This window comes from Harpia harpyja, chromosome 4 (assembly GCF_026419915.1).
Source record: "Harpia harpyja isolate bHarHar1 chromosome 4, bHarHar1 primary haplotype, whole genome shotgun sequence".
Taxonomy (NCBI): Eukaryota; Metazoa; Chordata; class Aves; order Accipitriformes; family Accipitridae; genus Harpia; species Harpia harpyja.
Genome location: NC_068943.1, coordinates 18,821,686 through 18,844,947, shown reverse-complemented (window position 1 = coordinate 18,844,947; position 23,262 = coordinate 18,821,686). Strand labels below are relative to the sequence as shown.

Sequence of the window (23,262 nt, the reverse complement as noted above, 5' to 3'; positions counted from 1 at the left end):
TTCTTTCGAATTTGTGTAGCGGCTCCCCTGGCGGTTGGCCCGTTCGAGAGCGGGGGAGCTCTGCTACTGGTCTAGCGGCAGAGACTGCGCGTCGCGATTGGGCAGAGCCCGCGAGGGGGCGGGGCCGGTTAAAGAGCCGCCCGGCGCGGCGGAGGCGGGAGCTGCGATCTGGGGCGAGCATGAGCGGGCGCGGCGGCGTCCCGGTAACGGCAGCAGGTAGCTGCTGCGCGGGCCCCGGGCCCGCCCAGGGACGCAGCTGCTGGGGCTGAGGAGAGCGGCTCGGGGCGAGGCTCGGTGACGCCGTCCCCGCGGGAAAAGGGAGAAGGGGCTGCTCTTGGCGGGGGGGGGGGGAGGCGGGGGCATCTTCCCGGGGCTCCCGTCCCCTTTGCCGCCCTGAGGTGAGGGAGCTGGCGGGGCGGGGGGCGGCGGCAGACCCGCCGACCCTTCTCCCCCTGCCTGCCGTTGCGGGAGGGAGCGGTGACGCCTGCCGGAGCCCCTCGGGGCCGGGGCTGGTTTTAGCGCCTGAGCGAAGCGGGCCCTTTCTGAAGGGGGCCTTATTGCTTCCCGGCCGTGCGGGCGGCACCGGGCGTCTGCCCCGCGGCCGGCAGGGCTGCCTCCCGGGCTCTGGGAAGCTTCTGGGGCCGTCCGGTGCGGAGGAGGGCAGGGTCGCCGGCAGCCCCGGCTCGCCGTGGTGGCTGGGGCTCCGCGTCTCCTTCCGTGCTTGCTGCTTGGCTTGTGGGTGACGCGGGGCTGGCTGGCGCTGAGGGGCACCCGGGGAGACCGGCCCTGGGCTACCCCGCCTTCCAGTAATTCCTCTTTGTTTCTGAAGCGCTTGAGTGCCAGCGTTCGGTATGTGAGCTGTCCTCCAGGAATATATTTGGCTTCATCGCCGTTTTGTTTCTTCCGGTGGTTTTGGTGGTGGCGGCTGGTTTTTTGTTTGTTTTTTGGGGTTTTTTTAATCGCCTTTAATCGTCCTTTTAGTCGCCTTTAATTGTCCTTTCTTGTTTCGTTTTCATAGGTTCTGTTTATTTTTAGTTGTTCATCATACCAGCCTTATTGATCAGCTTCACATGTCAGTAGGTCCAAGCCAAAGCGAACTGCGTTTTTGTTAGTCTTTTAAATGTTTCTGGCTCCTTAAAAACGATTGATCATCTCTTCCCAAAACCTTCAGGATGACCCTAAAAAAGTCAAAATTATAATTTCCTTTATTTCCCCCCCCCCCTTCATTTTTCCTCTCCCTCTCTCTTTTCCAGGTATAGCTTAGTGTTATGGGTGATACAAAAGAAGCTAAAATGCAGATAACACCAGAAACTCCAGGACGAGTCACAGTCCTGAATCCTTTTGAAAGTCCCAGTGATTATTATACTCTTCAGGAGCAGATTGTCTCCAGTCCTTCAGTCTTTAAATCAACAAAATCCTCATCTGTAAGATCTAGTCTTTAGTTGTGTAACTATGCAGATCTAGTGCTAATATTTTGAAATGCATCTAAAAGTGTGTTTTATGTAGCGTGCTTTAATGTATATACTAAGCTAAAGAATTTTGGTGGCATTTGGTGTTTCTCCTGATTACAGGAGTATGTTGCTTTTAATACTAGCCACTTAGTCTTCGTACCTTCCTGATTTTTTTTTTTTCTCTTTAGATATTAGGTATATCAGTAGATTAGCATATACCCGCTAAGTGCCAAAACCTGCTGAAAGTAGATAAAGGACAGTTGTTGGATGTGGTGCTCTTGTCCCGCTTAAAGTGGAAAAAAACCAGTTCCTACTTACACGCTAAGCAGGCTGGATGCAAGAAAAACTTAATTGCACTTCCATTATGAGCTGTTTGCATAGTCACAGAATCAAGTTAATGACTGTGTATATGTAACATTTTTTAATGGCAAATTACGTTCTGGTTTGCAGTTGGAATTGTTTTCTGATAAGCAGTAGAGATGATGCTGTGCTAATGAGACTAAAAAGGCTTGGTAGATCATTTTTCAAACAGATATTTGAAGAGTATTTTGTAACGAAGTGTTAAATAAAGGGGTGAAGCTGCTTTATTTCTGAATTGGGTTTTGTTGTGCACTACGTGTGGCATTATGCGGGAGACTTGGCAGGCTGCATATGGGGTTGCAACTCCTAAGTCTTGGAAATGTGAGGTGAAAGGAAGGCTGCTCTATCATTTGGATAACTTGGGTTAGGTACAGACACTGGCTTTTCACAGAACTGCAATTTTGATTCTGGCAATCTAGAAGCAACTAAATATTATCCAAAATTCTGTATCTTTAGTAGATCTGTCCTCAGAAATTGAGAAGAAATTGACACCTCAGTTTGTAAATATTAGCTGTAACCTTCCACTTTTTATTATCTTGTAAATCATTGTAATACCACTACCAGGATAAAGAAGCCTGATTGACTTACTCATTTTTTTTTTTTTAAAGTAGATCATTTAAACAGAAACTCTTTTGATTGTCTTTGACAGAAACTATATGGAAGTTATGATTGCGTTGTTCCATTGAGATTTGTCCTGTGGTTTTATTTTTATCTTTTTAGACTAGCAAGCATTAAGATGTCCATTTCTTTTTTTAGACACCAGGAAAATTTAGATGGTCTATTGATCAGCTTGCTCTAATAAATCCTGTGGAAATTGACTCGGAAGATGTTCGACGCCAAGCAATGTATTTGAGTCATGCTAGGTAACTTACCATCTGTTTTTATGCAGTTAACTTGGCTTGAATACTGGAACACTGTTCTTTTGCTTTATTGACATTTCAACACAGCATTAAAGACTTTTTATTCAAATCTTCTACCATAGATTTTTATGTGTCCCTGATGTGGATGTAATATTTAGATGAGGCTGCTTCTGTGTCGCTCTTTTTTAATGTTAAGAACCACTGATCCACTCTGATTGTAGTTTGAAAGACAGCCAGATAAAAGCAATCAATGGAAGCAAGAAAATGTCTTGCCAATGATTGTTACCAAGCTACCTTTTCTGCTCCTTGTCGCAAAATAATTTATCTTCTCAGAGTGTTCCATACGGAGACTGATGAAGTGTAGGCTTCTTTGGTCTTTGGGACTCCTGCAGAAGGGTAGGGCTGGGAAAGCTAGTTAGGTAAGCCAGTACCCTTTTTGAAATGTATAGATTGGACTTAATGTGAAGGAGGGAAGACCAATAAGCTTGCTGTCCTTGAGGAGAAGGAGGTTGCTCGTTACTTGAAATAATTTGGGGATCTTGATCTCAACTTTTTCCTTTCTCTGAAAATAACTTCCATGGGGAAAACAAATGAGTAAGTAAAACAGGCTTGATATTCACGGCTTATCTTGAGGGATAGTCTTACACACTAATAGTACAGAACAACATGCCAAGTGAAGGTAGTCAAGGGAAGGCCACAATTGTGAATCCTGTAGACACTGCCATACGTTTCTCAGATACGAACTTGCACAAAGAATTGCACCTCACGGCATGAAGCACCACGGTAATAGAATAATAAAACAATCTTCCATCCTGTTTATGCCTATTGGACTTTCGAGTCCTGTTACTGCAATGAAACACAGATAGAAGGCTGTTTAGGGCAAGAGTCCTCTGAATATTCATAGAATTATAGAATGGTTTGGGTTGCAAGGGACCTTTAAAGGCCGTCTAGTCCAACCCCCCTGCAGTGAGCAGGGACATCTTCAACTGGATCAGGTTGCCCTGTCCAACCTGGCCTTGAATGTTTCCAGGGATGGGGCGTTTACCACCTCTCTGGGCAACCTGTTCCAGTGGTTCATCACCTTCATCGTAAAAAATATTGTGAACTAGACCTAGTGTTCTTAGTGTCTGACCGAACCTACATCTCTTTTTGAACAGAGAGAGGTATAAGAAGGAATATGAATTTCTTGCCACAGGAGAGATGTAGAAAGAGCGTTAACTCTCCTCAGCTGTATCTGTGAATCACCATGTCTTAATGTCAATGTTATTTTTCTTAATGTCTGTTCGTTTCCTGGCCTTCCTCTAGCAGCCAGCAGGTTTCAGACTCTAATACTTTTTGTATGTTATAAAGCCTTAAGCCTTATGTTTCTAGGGAGTTGATTAGATTGTTTCTGGAAGCCTATTAGGTTACACACAAACTAGTTTTAATTTAGATGGCTTGGGTGACAATTCCAGTGATGATTAGTGGCATGGCCTATAGATATAAACATGCATTGTCCTTTAAGTCTGTCCAACTGTTTCATACCCACTGTGATTTTTTTATTTTTTTTTTTTAAATCATCTGATATGACTAGAAAGAGGCTAGTATGTGTAGGTTTGCTATGTCCATGCTTGCATGTTTCAGTGTAGTACAGACTGAGGTGGTTATTTCTAGTGGCTGCAAACTGTACATGGTTAAATGCATACATATATATATATATGCGTGTAAGATTTTATATGGCAACTGATTTTAATTTACATTTCATAAATACTGCTTTATGGAAACTAAAGTGTCATAAATACAGGTCTTGACATTAAAAGTTCCTGATAAAAGAATTTGAGTTTTTGAAGTCCATGCATAATGTTACGCAAACTATATACTCCATTTTAATAATGCTTGTTAACAAGCCATTTTCTCGATTAGTTGCAACAAACCACAAGCGTAAGAAATTTGGTGTATAAATATTTCAAACTGTTAATTCTCCATTAGTGAAAACAGTTTGGGTAGCAGCACAGTGTAAAAGCTCATGAGCACTTTGCGAAGTCTGAGCGTGTATCACATGTAGACTTGATTTTGTGCAGTATTACTGTTTCTATAAACTGGGCCTCATCTGTGTGCTGTGTTTATTGCACTGCTTGTAAAACAATTAGGAGAACTTTTTTCTGGCAGACTGTGTTAGTGAAAAATAGTCTGTCAGTAATTGAGCAGACACAGTGACGTAGTCTTGTCCGCAAACTTTCCTCTTGCTTTTTTATTTCTACTGGTAGAAATTGAATGTTTCTAAATTGGATGCTATGCTATTTTATGTTAAGTACTAAAAAAACCTGTACTGCGTCTTGTGTACTGTGTGTCACAGTTGCAAGTGCTATGTTGCTTGAAGTTGCATACAAGACTGCCTTGTTTTTATTCTTGTTAAATACATATGACATTTTTACGTTGTTATTTTCCTGGAGTTATGCACTAAAGAAGAAACTTCCGCACTAACCAGCACTTTTAGTGGGACCTGTTTTCCCAGTTCCCCTGTTTCTCCTTTGGAATCTGGCTTGTAAAGATGCTTATTACTCGTGATTCACTATGCATAAATACACAATGATTGTATGCTTATTTTTTTTTTGTACAATAACCGAATTTTGTGCAAGTGTCTTCATAGAACTGTCACTTTAGCATCATCTAGGCAGACAGTTGAAGATGGTATGTCCAACTATTGCAGGTCTATTCAAAGTCTGATTAGCATCAAAGAAAGAGGGCTTTGAGGGAAAGTTCATGTATTAGGTACATCTGCATGTGTTTGTGTAGCTAATGTCTGTTATCTGACTGATTTCTGAAATTATTCAAGGGTAATTCAGGTATACTAACTGTATGGAAGTATTATGTGATTCAGCTAAGATGATGAATATTCATTGTAAAATTTTTTGAAGCTTATAAATGACATAGTAGTAACTGAAAGCGAAACTTGAAGGTGACCGTTAAAGGAAGTAAAAATGTAGAATCTCACAAATCATTTGAAGATGGCTGAAGTAACTACAATGTTTTTTTTTTTTTTAAAAAAGAGGTTAAAAGCTGCATAAGGGAATGTGTTAATTGATCCAAACTGAAATACAATATTGTATCCTGAACTCAAGAAAATACGGCAGACTAGCTATTTGAAAGGGGGAACTCTGCTGGGAAGGCGGACTGTGTCAGGAATTTGAGTATACAAACATTCCATAAGTATCTTCTGTTGCCCTTTTGTTCCTTACAGCTCAGTTTTTTATTCTGCTTGATTTTGTAGTGAGATTCTTTATAAGCATAATCTCATGGCAACTTTAATAGCAAAATCTATTCCTATGACAAGTTCAACATAACTAAATGGATCATTTTGGAAGATCAGTTATGATGGAGTCTTTGTCCAGATAAAAGTACTTGCTGATACAAGGAGTAAATAGATATTTGCAAATATGTACTTCTAAATGGTACAGATCTTTTTCAAATGAGCTGAGGTAACTGAGAAGTGCATTTATATTTCTAAATTTATGGTATGAGATTATTGCACATAACAGTAAAAACATCATAAGATTTAGGGTTTAGTGCAATTTCATTTATAATGTTTCTCTTAAGCATCTGTAAAAGATCACATGGTTGGACTTTTTTTTTTTCCAGTTATGTGATGGTTTTGATAATTTAGTTGTTTTTCATTTGTTACTTAGAATTGATAAGGAGATGGAAGACAGAAGGCAAAAAGCCATTGAGGAGGTAATAAAACTTTCTGTGCTATCAAGTATTGATTTGTTTTAGCTACATACCTACAAAAAAAGATCCATGTCTATTATAGGATTTTAAAACCCAGAAGCCTATTATATTTTACTGGTCAGTAAGAAAGTAATTTTGTGTCCTCGTCCCTTGTGGTTGTAGTTGGAATCCACATGGTCTTTTTCCTCCCATCTTTTTTAACATACCTGTAAGTCAAAACAGCAGATTTTGTTTCTTTCATGTTTCTTGGCTAGTGGGAATGTAGCTGTAAGATAACTCTTATAAATAGTTAATTTAAGGTTAAAAATGATCAAGTATTTTGGGTTTTACAGTAACTGTTAGTGTTAGGTAGCTTAGTTTCTTTTATTGCATTTTTAAAAATATAGTAGAACCTTGGTGATTTTTTCCACAGTCTGCTTAGTTGGAGGCAAGACTTTCTTCTGGTAGCTTGTAATACTTTCTATCTATTTTTCATTTTATTTTTTACTATCCATTTGTCTAGCAGAGAAGGAAAAGTACAGTGTTTCAAATCTTCACTATAGAAATCTTCAATGTTATTTCAAAAAATAAGGCTCTGACAGGCAAGTCTTCCTTAGTGTTATTGACCTTTTTATATTGTATCATGCTGTTATCAGTTTCTGTCTCTATAAACAAAAAATATGTTTTATGATTCCATAAAAGCGCTATGTAGTTGACCTGCAGCAAAGATACTTTGTTGTTCTAAATCCGCATTAAAAAGCGTATTTCTTCTTTGTGAGGCATAAACTAATGGATTATGCAGCTGAACAGCTTGAAACCAGGTCTCTGATAAAAATTATGCCTTTAATAGTGGGGTGTTTCAAGCTGAGTTTTTTTTCATTTGCCTTCAGTCTTGCATTTATTGTGAGAATATGATTTGCCCTGTATTTCTTGAAGCTATGTAATAGTGTTCATCTCCTCAGCCTCAGGGTGTTCTAGAGTGCAACTGTGACAGCAGATACAGTTTCTGATTCAAAGAAAAAGAGTGAAGTGCCAGTACTCATAAATGTTTCACTGCTAACCAGTTTAGCCAAATACACCAACAATATTGCCAAAAAGCCTTGGTTTTACTGGTGTTACTGTTACTGCAGTGTCTCTTTAGCACTTCTGCGAAATAGCTCAATTGTCAAAATACAACAATTTAACAAACTGAAAAGTTGAAAAGAATTATGTTAAACTACTGTGCAGTAAGTATGATAGAGACAATTCAAATTTTTTAATGAATAATTAGTGTTAAATGAAACTTTTGTGCAATTTTCACTCTGCAGACTTGAAAGATCTGAGGTGGTATGTGTCATACAGAACATGGGGGTCTTCAAATCAAATTGTTTTTTCTTTAACTTCTCTGGGCCTGAAATAATGAAATGTATTTTGGGTATAAGGGATAATCTCTGCAGGTTTTGGGGAAGGAAGAGTTAAAATTCTTAAAATATAGATCTGTGAGTAGCAAAAGGTATGACTTAATTTTTTCTTGTTCAGGGTGCTAATCTAAATTTAAGTTGAAAGTCTTCAATTTTTAAAAATGCTAAGATGGTTTATTTCTATTTGACTCTAGTTTTTCACAAAAAGACTCATAGTTCCTTCTCCTTGGACTGAACATGAAGGCAAGCAGGTTTCTCAGTTTAATTCAACTAAATGTAAGTTGCTTTTGTGTGTCCACCCAAAATTATCTAGCTTTTGGAGAAATTATCAAGCATAATTTTTTTCAACCTCAATTTAAATTTTAAGAACCAATGATAAAAGATGGCACAACTGATAGATTTTTAGCTGTTCTCTCCAAGTGCTTTCTTTGTTTAAAAATCGTTAATTAATCCAGAATCTTACATAATTTTTCCTTTTCGTTATTTTTGGTTCCTGCCCTTAAATCTTTTTCCTTTCATAACCTGTCTTTAACCAGTTTAATTTTCACACACAACTTTGCTGCATCAATACTGGTAATAGACAAGTCTTCTACTTTGCTCTTTTCTTTTGATATCTGCATGTCTGACTTATTCTGACTGCTTCCCTGCCAATATATGGGAAACTCAGTTCCATATTTTTCTATCCTTACTTGCTATGTAAATTCCTGTTGTCCTGCTAGCTCGCTGTCACTGTACATAGGGTTGTGGGGTTTTAAGTTTATTTCATTTATGCTGTTATTAGATTTTATTTTGTTATTAAAGTTTATATATAAACAACAGAATACATAGTAAATGGATTACAAGCTGGAGAAGGTGCTGAAATTCTCTTAATCAGCTATAATGGTAACCTTTTTTCAGTGCTCCTTTCTAATCTTTTCCAAACTTTGATGCAAAAATTTTGTTTAGTTGTATTAAATATTCTAACTTACTGCTGCTAGGTTTCAAAACTCTATATGCAATGCATGCTTAAATTTAAGTTCTTATCTGTTTTACAGCCATAGATCTAAATTACATTTCTCCAATTAGAAGACAGCTAACTTTGCATCCTGGGAAGAGCAATGGTGGGTAAAAGGAAATGTTGGAAATTACAGGCTTTCTCTAAAGCAAAATTTTTTTTTAATGGCTATTTAATTTCAAAAGGGAATGATTTTTTTTGTTAATATTCCTCTAGAAATAATTTTTCTTGAACTGTATGGTTCTATTAATTTTAATATCAATTTCTCAGTAATTTCATTCTATTATATTTTTTCCAAAGTAAAAACTGAAGTCCTCTGTAGACTGTAGAGTGCATTTTTTCCAACCCAATGTATGCACTTTTTCTGAATTAAGAAGTGAATATAAGCCTCAGGTTTATGGCTAAATTACAGTTTCAAGAAACCTTTAATGTGTTGGGTTAAAGAATCTTGATTATTTTCTCTGACAAATAAATAGCAGAAATCTTAAGACATCTTTTAAACTATTTCATTTTAGATAAATAGGTAGTGTTTTTTCCCCGGGATATTTTGATGATCTTTCTCCCTTTTCCTTTTGAATCCTTCCTTTCTTCAGAGACCTCTCTCTCCAGTTAAGAATGCCTCTCTACAGGCTTTTATGTTACAACCCTTGATTTTTTATGTCTAGGCCTAAGTGTGCTGCATATAGTGTTGTCAAATCAGAATCCTAGCTTTAATTAACACTTTCCCTTATTGCAACTGTAACTTAAATAGCTCAATCGCAGTGTGATTTGAAAGTGAATTTTTGTTTCTACAGTTTTAGTAAAAGGTCACTGCAAGCTAATTTTACTGGTTTTATTCATTGCAGCTGCTTGTCAGACAGTACTGTCTTTGCCAGTGGATTTTAATTTAGAGAAAATACTAGGTATGTCATGTAATATCTACATTTAATTATGAATGTCTAAATAAAAAACTTGTATTGTTTGCTGTTTTGGGGTCTTAAGAAATAGTGAAAACCTAATGTGAATTAAAGTTTTAAGTATGTGTTCTAAATAGTTATTGTGTGTTGCATGGGACATCTGACTTTAAATGATAAGGTGTGAGTGTAAGAGATAAAAGAGGAGGGATATGGAGGACAATTGGAAAGTGATTAAAAATTCTGAATGCATAAAAGGTAGTAAGAAGAAGATGCTCCCTGCCTCCCCCAAATAGAGCAGTTATTTAACTTGGCAGAGCTGTTTGACTTACAAATTGCTGGCCATGAGGCTCATAGCCCAACCTTGCCTTGAGCAAAGCTATGCTGTAATTCTGTGCCCTTAATTTAACTGAAGCTGTGGTGGTGACTGGAAGTTGTGTGGTGGCAAAAAAGCCATGACCGCCAAGTGGGGAGACGAGTCCAAATTAACTGTCTGATTATAACTGCTATATCGAGCAGTTGCTGCCAGCTTCTCAGGCAAAGGGACTGGAAAGGCCTGTTCTTACAGCTCATATGTGGGAATAGTGGGTATAGCCAGCTCAGAGTTTTTTGGCTGCATGCTCCTATACCAGTATTGAAGTTCACAACCCTGATTGTGGGCCATCAAAATTAAAACAGAAAAACAGAACTATATCTGTTGCTTTTATGTTTCGTCTTAACAAATGCTTCCATCAATGCATAGTTTGTGAATTCATGAAAAATTTCTTCTACAAGGAATATCCAATTAGAATAGAGCAAAAAACTGAAATAACCTGGTGAGTCTCAGCATATTTTAATGGGTCTTTGTTAACATCTGTATGCTTTTCTACTGTAAACTGCTAACTGCTTTGACTGTCTTCGAGTTGAATCTGGTTTGCCTTCGCATGTATCATGATGACCATCAAAGCGTATGGGAGACCTGAAAAAGGGTGTAGTTTTGCTTGGGTAATTAACGACTCCTTTTTCATAACTTGGATGTGAAGAATAATACAATTTTGGGAAGAGGCCAGCAAGTAGATGCTAGCCAATATTTATATTTTTTAAAAATGCGGACTTTAGTATTAAAGGATGATAGGCAGAAGTGTAACCTTAGTAGACAGAGTAGACTTTCTGTAATGATAACAAGTGATCCTTTGGGATAGGTGCCTAAACTAGATTAACTTCTTGCTGTATTGGTAAATTGGATTAAATGTTTTAATTTAGTTATATATGTCTCTGTAGTCAAGATATTTTTTTTTTCTTGCATTCTTACTGGAAACTACTTCTCCCGCACGTTTCTAGGTGAATATTTTAGAACTGATGAATTTGCAGATCAGTCTCAGGAAAATCTGAGCTCTTCATCACTCAGAAGAAAGCTGTTTTTAGAAGAAAATGGAAGTGTATCTGAGTGTTTGTCCCCTTCTCTGCATAGTCCATGCAGTAGTCAGCCACTTGAAGTGCTTTGTTCAATAGACATATCTCCAGTACGGTGCAGAAGCCCTCTGGAAACATCTAGTTCAGTAAGTAGCCTGTTTTGTGGGCTGGATGGGATGTGACTTACCTGGCACAGGAGTAGTTCTCAGAGCAGGCTGTACCAATTCTATGTTCTGACAGACTTCACAAGATGAACAACCATGTTTTTAATAAGCTATAACTGCTTTATGAGAGAGTAGGTGTTAGACCAAAGGGTGGTAGGGTGGGTTTTTTTTCAAATTCCAAATTCAGAAAAAAATATGTGAACAAAAAAAGTCTTGAAAGAATATATTACTGACTTCTATTATATCAAATTATTATGTTGGGCTGCTGTTCTTTTGTATAGAAGGAATTATGCTTCATGTTATGAAAAGGAAGTAGGAATTGATACATATACAAGACTTGCTGAAAGCATGTTGAAACTTTTTTTTTTTTCATAAAATGCGTATATAAAAAAAGGCCTGTTTAAATCCATGAACTGCTGTCTAAAATACTAATTGATATGAACAGGTGATATAATTATTTCCCTTATGGCTCATAAACTCGTTCATGGTGGAAGAAAGGACTTGTGGATCTTTGAATGGAGTGCTAAATATGCTTTTTTCTTTTCCATTGACCAGAGATTTCACATGAGTAGACATTTATTAGAACAGAGAACATAATGTCTGTTTTTTAAATTAAGCAAGATGAATCTTATTCCCAGGTGGACATAGCACAGATAAACTGATTTAGGGGGTATGGTTTCGTCCGTCTGGCGACTGAAGTGCATGTTAAAAAAACTACCCCAGCAAGAGTGTGGCTTAAAAAAAAAAAAAAGTCTTCACTATGGTAACCTAGTAAAGAATTCCTACAACATAATTATACTGCTAGAAGTTACTTTTCTTTTTGCACCATACTCTTAAGCAGGATCACAAGCACTATTCTCTTAAGGAAAAGTATTTTGTTTGCTGCTGAGTTAATTCAGGTAATATGGATTCCAATAAAATATAAATAGTGTCTGGCTTTCATCTGCATTGGTATGAGTAAGAAATTGAGATTAAATACTTGACTATATACACAGATAGCATTAATTCTCGGTTTAGGCTTCTCATAGATCTTAAATATAATGGATATTATAGTCTTAGTTGGTATTATGTGACAGTTTGAGTCCATTGTTCTTTTTCTATGTAGGGGCATAAAGTCCAAGTGAAGAGCTGCAACTGGAATATTTAAGCTAAACTAATGATAGAGAATGTCGTTGTACAGGATTAGTTTTCCTCAGTGCTGCCATATTAAGGTTTTTAGTTAGAACACTTTATATATATATTAGTCAAAGTTTTATGCTGCTTTTTTTTTTTTTTTTCTCCCCCCTTTAACTGAAGGGTCAGTTTTCGTCAAGTCCTATTCAAGGAGGAACAAGGGCTTATAGTCTGGGAAGTATAACCAGTCCTACGTTTCCAGAGGGGTCTCCTGCACATAATGGTTCTCCTACTTTTTCACCAATTGCTTTTCACATCAGAAAGACACCACTGTCAGGTATGGTTTAATTGTATATCTGTTATTCTTTCTTGATTTATATATTTTTATTATAAAACTTGCTGCATTCTTACTGGAACTTTTCAGAGACAAGTTACTGTGCTTGGCAGACTAGCAGTCCCCTCCTATATGACACATATACTGTTTAGCAGTGAAATATCTTAATGATGTGAAACCGTGAAGTGTATCTGCTTGCAAAAAATCAACTCGAGAAAATATTTTAGAAGAAGGAATTGTGATCGAATTAGAATGAAAAAAAAAAAAAATTAAAGGATTAATCTAGTGTGAGGAGGGGTTTTAAAGCCATATGCCTGAACTAAGTCAGGTCACAATTCTGATTTGGCCCAACTTGAAGCATTTTAATTGGACAAAGAATGTTAAGCTGAGTTTTCAAATCATGTGATCGTGAAGATTATTTGAAATTAAACTGCCTAGTGAAGAAATCATGAACATTTTGTGTCCTCATTGCTCTAGGAAATGTACTTCCTGTTTTGTCCATTGCCTGCTAAGACATGTTGCCATGTTTATACATGATTTTGCTCTGATGAGCCTTGTGGTATTTCAACACCATTATATGTGGAGATTGCATAGGTGTTTTCTCACTTATTTGATTTTCTTGAAAACTACTGCTGCCCCAAATTTTTTAAATGCCTATAGAATATGTGTATTGGTATTCGCTTGGAAAAAAGCCACAGAACCAGCCTTCACACATTTTCCTTTGAACACTGTGTAGTGTTGACATTTGAAAATGCAAGGCCTCTAATAGAGCAAACCATGTCATAGGAAACAAATTTGGTGGTAAAAATGGGATGAAAACTTGCTTTTACCATGATAGTTTAAATGTGCTGGTGGTTTATTTTTTGGGTTTTTGGTTTTTTTGTTGTTGTTTTGGTTTTGTTTTGTTTTTTTTTTTTTAAGAAGGCCTTGGAGCTGAGAGACAGAGGTCAGTGAAACACTATGTAGTTGGCTATAATTATTCGAAAGACTCTAGGGCTTTGAGGATGATGACTTTAATTCCATCTGATATCTGATAGAGTAACTTTGTTGTTTTTTACAGACCAAAGAAAATTTACATTTCGTTCTCCAGATATTCCTTCTTCCTCAAGTAGAATGACACCCCCAAGTACAAGAAGTCCTTATATAGATGGTTGTTCTCCAATTAAAAATTGTTCTCCTATGAGGCTTGGAGCTTGTAGAGGAACTGCCCAGTATCAGACTTCTGTCATTAGAATACCAATTGCAGTTGAGAACCACGGTGTAGATGAGAAAGACAAGGAAAATGCTTCTCCAGCAGAAGCTCGGTTCCCAGAAATGGATAATGGAATAAACTTATGTCAGCAAGATGGTGATACTTTTGCACATGGTACACATCTCGTGGTAGCAACTGTGTCTATTGCACCAGATCACTCAGAAGCTTGTTGTCAAAGGTTGTCATCATTTCAGGATATAGAAGGCTCAAAGGAAAATAATACCATAGATATGGCTGATGCAGCTGAAGTGTCAGAGGAAAACGCTTGGATAAAAGAAACAATTGGCAATAGCAATGCTCCAATGACCAGCTTTATGACGGGGATTACTTTCAGTATTGAAAACTCTCGCATGTGCATGTCACCTCTTGCAGAAAGCAGCGCAATTCCTTGTGACAACAGTAGTATTCAGGTAAAAATAAAAATCTTTTTTTGCTTCTCTGTAAAACTGAGCTTGACATGGTAACTTTCAATATGTATACCATTCTGGAAGTAATTGTCTATTTTCTCTTATTGGATGTGGCATGCAGGTGGTATTGTTACTTTTATTCTTTCCCCCCCATCTCCTTTTTCCTCTCAGTGGAGTTAGTGTAGCAATTATGAATTTTTTTTGTGTTACTATGCATAGTAATATACTTAATCCAAAACTAATTCTGACAGACCCGTTTACAATTTGCTTTTGTTATTAACTGAAACTTTGTTGGATTAAGTTCTGTTAATCAAATGCAAGTCATATCAGGTATGAGAATCTGAGGGGTTTATTGGTGTTAAATTGTGGTAGACTTTTAAAGCCCTGTTTCTTGATTTCAGGTGGACAGTGGTTATAATACACAGACTTGTGGAAGCAGCATTATGGATGCTGCGGGGGCTGAAAACAGTTGCAGAGAAAATGATGTGAATACTAACGTGTTTCAGAATAAATCTCATCTCCTTAGAACAAAGGTAGGAGTTAAATTGTGATACAAAAGTGATAGGTTTCCCATCTAAAGCATCTGTTCCCTGTTTTATTCAGTTTCAGGGAGCCTGAGGGGAGAGACTGTCAGGTGATAATAGAGGGTGTGTTAATGTAGCATCATTTCAGGTACTATGTTGAACACAAGGAATAAATGCGGGACAAATATTATAAGCTGGCAATAAAATTAATGTGTTCTATGACAAAGGCAGAGGTAGTTTCAGGGGAAACTGAGGTATATGCGTGAAGGGTAGTTGTGAGGCTTCTCATGGCTTCTGATGCATTGCAGTCTGTCTCTTATTTTTGTTTCTGTTGTTCTTGCTGCTCTTTTTATTGCTAAGTTTTTAAATATGTGCCTGTGGACAAGCACATCTTTGGGGAAAAATTGTCTGCTGCTACTTTTCATCATCTGGCCTCAAGTTTCCTAGACCATAGCTGGCATGCTGACTTGGTGGGGAACTTTCTGCTTGGGTACAGTCTCTTGATTACAAGCCCTTTGATGACCTATCTTAAAACCAAAACAAATTACAAAAGACAATACATATCTAGCAAAACTCCCAAGCTCTTAATCTTGTCGCTGATGGGAAGGAGTTCTACTTCTTCCACAGAATGGGAATCAAAGCTAGTTTCTTTGGAGGAGAGAGCAAAGATCATCATCTCTCACTTAGTAATTATGGTCTTATAAATTTAGTAGCTTATGGTCTACTACTTAGCGTTGTTTACAGTCCTTGAAGGAGAGACAGTACTGACCAGTAGTACCAGATTATAAAAAACCTCAAGTAAGCCCATTCAGCCATGACTTCACTTCTGACATGCTAATAGCCACTTCTCTGCTAAGGTAAAGAGCAGATTGATGGTGTTTTATAGACCATTGACATCAAATTTTGAACTGCTCATTTAAGATTAGGATAACTGTGCCCTTACAGGAAGAATAGATGGATATTTTATCTTTAACGTAAAAAAAAAATAGCCATCTACTCTGAGGTCTTGCCCCACTCACCCTGTTGGACATGGATTATACTTGTGAACGTACTCATCGGAATAAATAGTCTAACACCAAACCTGTCCTAGAGACTCACCAATGTCATGCAGCTGCCTTCTCCCACTGCTAGTCTTGCAACTGCTAGATCCTGACTAAGTCCAACTTTGCATTTTGGATTAGGACTTAAGTGTGGAGGCATCAAGTACTTCATTCAACTCTCACAACAGAGAGCCCACAAAGAATGAAAAGAAAAAAGCATGCACGTTGCTGGCTAAAAGAACCCAGTCTGGGTCATTCAGAGCATGTGTGCTCTGAAAGGAGGTTCTGGCTGACAGCACAAATCTCAAAGATTTGTGCAGAGAAGACATTACCTTTCATTTCAGAAGGGGAGAGGTGGGAGGCTAAGGTACTAATAGTAACTTGAAATTTTCAGGTAGTAAGTTTGGATCTTGTTTCTTTGGGGGAATTTTTGTGAAAATGGTTTTAAAATTAACTTTTCCTTATTAACCTAGGAGTGTACTGTTTTAAACCATAAGGACAATCAGTTGCTGAGAGCAAAATCTCCAGAGAAGCAATCCTGTTTCCAAAAAGCAAAACCACGCAGTACAGTATTTGGTCAGAATACAACTTGTAACATTTCTGCCTGGAAACATAAAAATGAAAATCAAGTTCAGGGTTTTCACAAAAATGGTATGTAGTTTTCTGATGGAGAACTTATATTGTGTTGTCTAATAAATTTTTATATATATATGACCTCAATTACCTGGAATTATACATACTATTTTGCTTTTTTAATGCAAATGTAATAAATTGTCTGGTATATATTAAGGGAGTTTTTAAATAATGTGGGTTTTTTCAGGTCTTACTAACAAATGTATTGGTATCATTAAGCAATCCTTTTGAAAATTAAGGCAGCTAAACTTGGTACAAAGAAACCATAGTGTTTTTTCAGAATTGTGTTCCTTCTGTGATTACGGTAGATTCCACGAGGAGCCTTGTTTCGAAAGTTTGGACATAACTTCAGCTTCAAGAGGAGTGTTTCAGATGGACTGGGCAAACCTAGGGTAACTTGCATAGCAGCCACTGTCACTGCAAAAACACCTACATTTTAAGAGACAACTCCTGAAGGCATGAGGGAATTTTTTCCATGGAGGAGAGAAAAAGGAAAGGAGTATTAGTTTAGATTTGGATTGCTTTTCCCCTGATCAGATTTATCATGTGGCTTCAGGAATACTAGCACTGGTACCAAGACAGTGTCACTGGACAGAAATGAACTGCTGGGGGTGTGATAAGAGCAGGGCTGGGGTCACAGGAGAGGGGCGAGTGTCGGTATCAGTCTAAAGTAACAGGGATGAAACTCAGCTGTGACTTTCATGAGGAAAGAATAAAACTAGTGTTCCAGAAATGGGTCCCTGGAATATGTATATGATTTAGAGTAGGCTGCAAACTGTTAAAAATGGGTGCTTTGATTTTAATACCAGGCTAGTCCTTTTAATTAAGTTTTCCTCATGAACAGCTGCATGAAAACTCCATTCTAGTTACAGAAATAACGCACTTTTCCACAACTTAAAGTTTAGTAATTGTATTAGTACTAATCTTTAAGTCGATCACCTGACTCCACCAGTGTCCCCTAAGAACACTTGTGTCCAAATTGATGCTCCAGTACCTTTTCGAAGGAACATAAGAAGGTGCAATAAGGTTAATTGGTCTCAGTACATCATTAAGACAATGGTGCAGCTTTCCTTCTATTAAAGTAAACCATTACACTTTTACTTCCCTCTTATGCTTAATTCCCAATATTATTATGTTGCTTACAGAAATTGCCAAAATATTTAGATAAATGTTTAGAAAAATAATTAACTTTTTGCATGCCACTTACTGCAAAAAGTATTAATATAAACAAACTCTTGATACTTTCAAGAAAAACATCAATGAACAAAAGTAATGGAATGAGGAGGGTCTGGAAGCCCAGAACTCCCTTTGCCTAATCAAATCTGATTTGGTTGAATTCGATTGGATTTTAAAAGAACCTTCTGGAATTTATAAATGTGAATGGGGAAAAAAAATCCATATGGTAATCTTCTAGTGACTAAGAGGGGAAGAAGAGATAAGGGAAATACTGAGATTTCTGGGCTCTGTTTGTCGAGCTCTGAAGTAAACCGTGTTGGATTAATCAAAAAGGAAAGTCCATTCTAGTACGTGCCCCAGGTGAAGTAGTCTTTCTCTGTTCATAGCAAGGATATCCAGTCCCAGGATACTGGATGGATGTTCTGCTTCCCATTCTGTTCCACAACCCACAGGAAAGCTTGTACCAAAGTGATAGACTGTGGCTGATGAGTAGCTATTGGCACACTAAGCCTCAAACAGTTGGTCACACCTAAATTCAAAGGCAACTGACAACACTTTTTAAAAATCTGAAAAGGGGAGGTGCGAACAGAATTGCACAGCATGAAAAAGCAATGCATTAGACCTGAGACTTGGGTGCAAGAGTTTTGTAAGGTTCTAAAAGTTATTTATAGCCTTGCATCTTTTCTGTTTCTCATGATACTTCTTTTTAACAACAGTCAATTGAAAGGGTGAATTTCAGATTCCTGGACTGTACAAAGGATTTATTTTTGCAAGTGTGATTACTAAAAATACTAGTAATGTTAATGTAAAGGGGAAGATGAAAAGCAGGGCGGTCCAAATTATGATCTGTTTCTGAACGATTTGGCGTGATATGTCTAATTAAGATTTGGTTTTATTTTTTTAATTAAAACTTTTGATTCTTTATAATGATATGTTCAATGATCAGACCCTGTGTGAGTATTTTCTTAAAGGTAAGGGAAAAGTAACATCAGAAATGGGTGAATGTGAGAAGTAACTAAGGATCCCCACTCAAATAAATTGCCTGTATTTTCTGTCCCGTTTTTATAGTCTTCAGTTAGATGGGAATTATTTATTTTATGAAAAGGTGCCTATTTTTTATTATGTTCGTATAATTGTTTTGTAGAGGAAACCTACTGTGCAAATTATCACGGAAATCATTTGACCATTCTGTTTCTCTAGTTGTACTTAATGCATTGGTTGGTACACGTTGCAAGAAATGGTCATTGTTTACATTAAATTAATTTTGGTAGTTTTAACGAGGGTCATTTAACATGTATAATTGTAAATTGAGTAGTGAAATAGAATAAAGACATCTCTTTCATAACTAGATTGTATTAATTTTTTTGCTACAATTTGCAGCATCTTACATGGAGCGCTGCCTGTAACACACACGTGTGTGTGGTGTTTGGGTGGGGGGCCTTGGGGAACAGAGGAAGAGGTCAGGCAAGGAGCTTGGCAAGCTTTTGCTCTCCTGCATACAGGTAAAAAATGGGTTCAGTTACTGTAATATATGGTGCTGAATTAAAAGTGCAGTACCAGTTATACATCTAGTGCTCTGCACATCTTTCTTTAAAATTTAGTTTCAAGTTTCCAAAGCCTTTTAGAACAGTGGTGACAGGATTCAAATGTCTCGTTCATAGGGTGGGGTTTTTTTCTCTTGCAATCAGTTAAACACATTGTCTCCTTTTGATGCCTTTTATAAATATGTACTTTATAAATCTGGTCCAATCCTTTAAAATGACAGCATAGAGGGAGCTGAGTAAATATGGCCAAGTGACAACCATGTATTGATCAGCTGTGACCCACTGATTACCCAAGCAAGCCACTGAGGAGTAAGTGAGTAGTAAAGTTTGTGAGCTCTAACTCTTCAATGATCTCTGAGGAACAGCTGTAGTACATGGGATTGCAGTTTTTTGGCTTTGAGAGCTAGGAATTGGCATCAGGAGAACCAGTCTATGGGTGCTGAAGCTAGAATGAAAACGACTGTAATCAGAGGCATGTTGGAGCAGGTTTACTGAAATGAACCTGTGGAATTTGACAGCAACCACCTTGAAGTCCCTCTGGTGGGAGCTCAGCACCGAGTCTAGAAGCACGCTTAAAATTACTTCAGTCCTCACAGCACATAAAATGTACTCTATGACTACGCAGCCAGGTGATGTAGCTTGACTGTAACAATGCAGTTCAAGGCACAAAATGTTTGGGTTTTTTTTGACAATTCTAACTAAGAATTCTAACTTGTCAGCATCTTGACAACACAAACTAGAATGATCACTGCAAAACTTGTCATGACTTGTGGATTTTTGTGTAACACAAATGTAACTGATGGTTTCCATCCTTTTTTTTCAGGCAGTTCATCAGAAGCTAAGCAATGATTTTAAATAAGCCTTAAGGTCTGGGACAAGGACTAGTGCACTTTTACAGTTTCTCTCTCCATCTGCATATCATGTGCATATATATACACAGCTCATCGGGTGTGAGAGAGAACTTTCCCAGAAGGAAGTACAAGTCTGTCGAATTTATCTTTCAAGAGTAAATTCTGTTAGTTAGCACTTAAGACCAGTAACAAGCACAATTAGTTCTTTCAGTTCTGAGGTGCTAAAGAGAATGCACTGCAGACTGAAGAGACTGACTTCTCTCAGGCTTTTCAATGGCCTTAAGGCTGTTTAAAAAAAAAACCCAAACAAAAAACTACACCTATTCCTTCACTTTGCAAAGCATTTATTTTCACCCACTAGACAAAGTATGTCTACAGTTTTATTTTAAAACTACTGTTCTCCTGCATACATATATTCATAAAAAGTTTTTTTTTAAAAAAGTTTTACAAATTATTAAAATGTGTATTTAAAAGTAAACAAAATCTGTTTCTAGCATTTTGCCCATAGGGAAAAAAAAATACATAAATACAAATACACGTGACTTCTATATCAAACTATTTTTGTAGCTTCTTTTTCTTTTTCTCTGGTTCGTTCTTGCAGCTTATCTCTGTAGACAGGTTTGCAGGCACATCATTTTCTACTATCTACAGTAAGAAAAGAATTAGAAGTCAGAACATGTTTAACTCACTTTTAGCTTATATTGTCCTGATAAAACTCAAGTTTACTTGTACAGGCCTTTTACAAATGCTGTATCAACATCAGAAAATCCTGTTACTAGTCATCTAAAAGAAGGTCTACCATCATATAACAATCACAGGTAGAACATTCAACTGAGTTAAAAGCTGGAAAATGTGCAGGGAAATACAAGCAGCAGCACCTCCCTGACTAAACTGCCAGCAGTTCCTTTGCACCAGATGATATGTGCCGCCTTCTCAGTTGTTTGCCATGCCTTAGCAAATGCTTGGAACGCAAGGCAGGGGGTATGAATGAGAGAGGTGAAAAGGGGCCTTAACAATTTTTGTTTTGCTTTTAAAACAATCACTACTTCAGTGCTGCTCCAGTCAAGCAGAGGCCCTGTCAGGCTCAGGACGCTGCACAGCAAAAAGGCACTTAGCTTTGGTAGAAACTGGAAAAACTTTTGAAATAAATGGAAAATGGACTTCTTCTAAAGCAATGAACAAGAATTGAGAAAAGCCTGTATGCTTACAGCAAACGACCTGTCCTCATGGAAAGAGGTCATCAAGAAGCATGCTACGCTTTCTTTGAGAATATGGAAATGAGTGGTATTCAAGCAGAGAAGAGTGAAGCAGGCTATGATGAAATACAGTTCACTTAAGTAGGGTTCATAAAACAACTGGACCAAGACCAGACACATGTATGTTCCTCCACACCTGAGTCTATGGGCAAACCGTAATGTCCAATTAGGGAAAGTAACAGGCACTTCAGAAGCTTGATGCAAGGAAGCTGATCACTAGGACTTTAATACCAGGTTATCCATTATGTGAAAGCAACAACAGCATGTGTCAGTAGAAGAGCCATTTAATTGTATTAGAGTACCTATGCTGGAATTAAACCCACCACTGTAAGCTGAAGGCTATGTTTTTGGTCAGCTAGTCAGGATGGCAATGATTATGACATGCTAAGGAGTATGGGAGAGGCTGTGCGAACAGGTAACATGGTAACAATAAATTACCTTCAATGAGTAAATATCACAAGAAGGCTCAAGACTGAGTCCAGGTTTCTAGCTGCCATAAAGGCCTGTTTTGTGGAGCAACTAGTCAGAGAACCCATAAAAAGAGAGAAGCAACTCTTGCCTGAGGACCTGCATAAGAGGTTACCCACAGAATCATCCTTCTCATACTGATTTCAGTGTACTTATTCAAAATGCATCACCACGGTAGAAGGATAAAAACCCCAAGCCTTAAAATGCATTACATGAGCAATAATAAGGAATTTAATGAAGACTTTATTAAAGGGGGTTGCAAAAAGGTAAAATGCTTTCAGGGCTGAGATGATAGATAGAATTTTAAAAAAGACTTAGAGTAAGAATATGCCATTTATCAATGGACTTTCAAGAGAACAGTTAAAGTCAGTAGAGTGATAAGTATTACAAGTCAACAGGCATCCTTTAAGACGTAAAAATCTTGTCCAAATGAAGAAAAAATAAGTGCAAAATGAAGTTAAAATAAACAGGCAAGCCCAAAAGACCAAAGAACAGCAATAAAAATTCTGAGTAAGTTAGAGGTAGGGAATTCTTCCTTGCTCCTCCATCAGTGGATAGCTTGATTATGGTAGAAGTCTAAAACAGGCATGAAGAACAGGTCAAAGTGTATTTGAAGCACTCGAGAAAATTAAGACTAACATCAAGAAAACTGTCACAAATGACCACAATCAAAAAAACCCACAAAGTTTAGAACAAACTGGGTAAGAGGAATACTAACAGTGCCAGGACTTGACACTGTCCATTGAAGAGTTCTAAAAGCAAGTGTAAAACTGTCAGCTAGCAACCATTGGTGTGTATAAACTCATTGCTTAAAACTGGTCTTGGTACTAGCAGGAATGGAAGATGATGCAAAGTGTTCCCACATAACACTATACAACACACAAAATCCTGTATGGATCTCTGTATGTATGTGATCCTGTATGGATCTATGGTGTCCTCACATTCAGAATCATGCATGTGCTTCTGGTTCCTCCCAGCTCAAAAAAAAAAAATCACATAACGGAACTACAAAAACATAAAGGTGATGAGGAAGATCAAAGATAAGAAATAGTTTCCAGAAAAGTAGGAGCTAACATATTGGATAATAGAAGTATATAGAATTGAGTGGCATGGGAATGGTAAATAAGAATAAAAGACTATTTTTCATAGTGTAGGAAATACAGTATGTCATCAAGTAACAGTATTGGGCACCATGCTTGACACAAATGAAAGGTTAAGTACTTTTTATTACATGGTGAGCTGTGGAACTCGCTGTTACAAGATACTGTGGGAGTCGGAAGTGTAAGCTGGGAAAAGAAGTGATGAAACAAATTCACAGAACAAAACTGTATACTGAACACAAAGATGTGTATCTCTAGGTGAGACAGTATTCAAGTTGTAAATTGCTGGAAGCTTTGAATGGACACAAGCGGAACGATCACTGTATGTACATCTTACCCCTATACTCGTTCCTTACCAGGAAG

At 37.7% G+C, this 23,262-nt stretch overlaps 2 protein-coding genes across 7 annotated transcripts in view; one reads left to right on the top strand and one right to left on the bottom strand.

Annotated features, from left to right (window-relative positions):
* Window positions 1-49: 49 nt before the first annotated feature.
* Window positions 50-23,262, top strand: part of BORA (BORA aurora kinase A activator) — a 24,439-nt gene continuing 1,226 nt past the window's right edge. The window contains exons 1-13 of one of the 6 annotated variants that reach the window (XM_052785992.1): window positions 51-216; window positions 1,254-1,424; window positions 2,568-2,674; window positions 6,337-6,382; window positions 7,953-8,034; window positions 8,793-8,858; window positions 9,598-9,654; window positions 10,966-11,183; window positions 12,498-12,651; window positions 13,709-14,310; window positions 14,709-14,840; window positions 16,345-16,522; window positions 16,813-17,402. In XM_052785992.1, the coding sequence (XP_052641952.1) occupies window positions 1,269-1,424; window positions 2,568-2,674; window positions 6,337-6,382; window positions 7,953-8,034; window positions 8,793-8,858; window positions 9,598-9,654; window positions 10,966-11,183; window positions 12,498-12,651; window positions 13,709-14,310; window positions 14,709-14,840; window positions 16,345-16,522; window positions 16,813-16,850 (1,836 nt within the window). In that variant the 5' untranslated portion in view covers window positions 51-216; window positions 1,254-1,268 and the 3' untranslated portion in view covers window positions 16,851-17,402. Of the gene's footprint in view, window positions 217-508; window positions 1,425-2,567; window positions 2,675-6,336; window positions 6,383-7,952; window positions 8,035-8,792; window positions 8,859-9,597; window positions 9,655-10,965; window positions 11,184-12,497; window positions 12,652-13,708; window positions 14,311-14,708; window positions 14,841-16,344; window positions 16,523-16,812; window positions 17,403-18,066; window positions 19,029-23,262 lie in introns of those variants that run through there. The other 5 variants (XM_052785991.1, XM_052785990.1, XM_052785995.1 and 2 more) reach the window with 5 other exon arrangements.
* The window catches only part of DIS3 (DIS3 homolog, exosome endoribonuclease and 3'-5' exoribonuclease), a 23,209-nt gene continuing 20,349 nt past the window's right edge, over window positions 20,403-23,262 (bottom strand). The window contains exon 21 of the mRNA XM_052785998.1: window positions 20,403-20,720. Coding sequence (XP_052641958.1) covers window positions 20,631-20,720 — 90 coding nt within the window. The 3' untranslated portion in view covers window positions 20,403-20,630. The remainder of the gene's footprint in view (window positions 20,721-23,262) is intronic.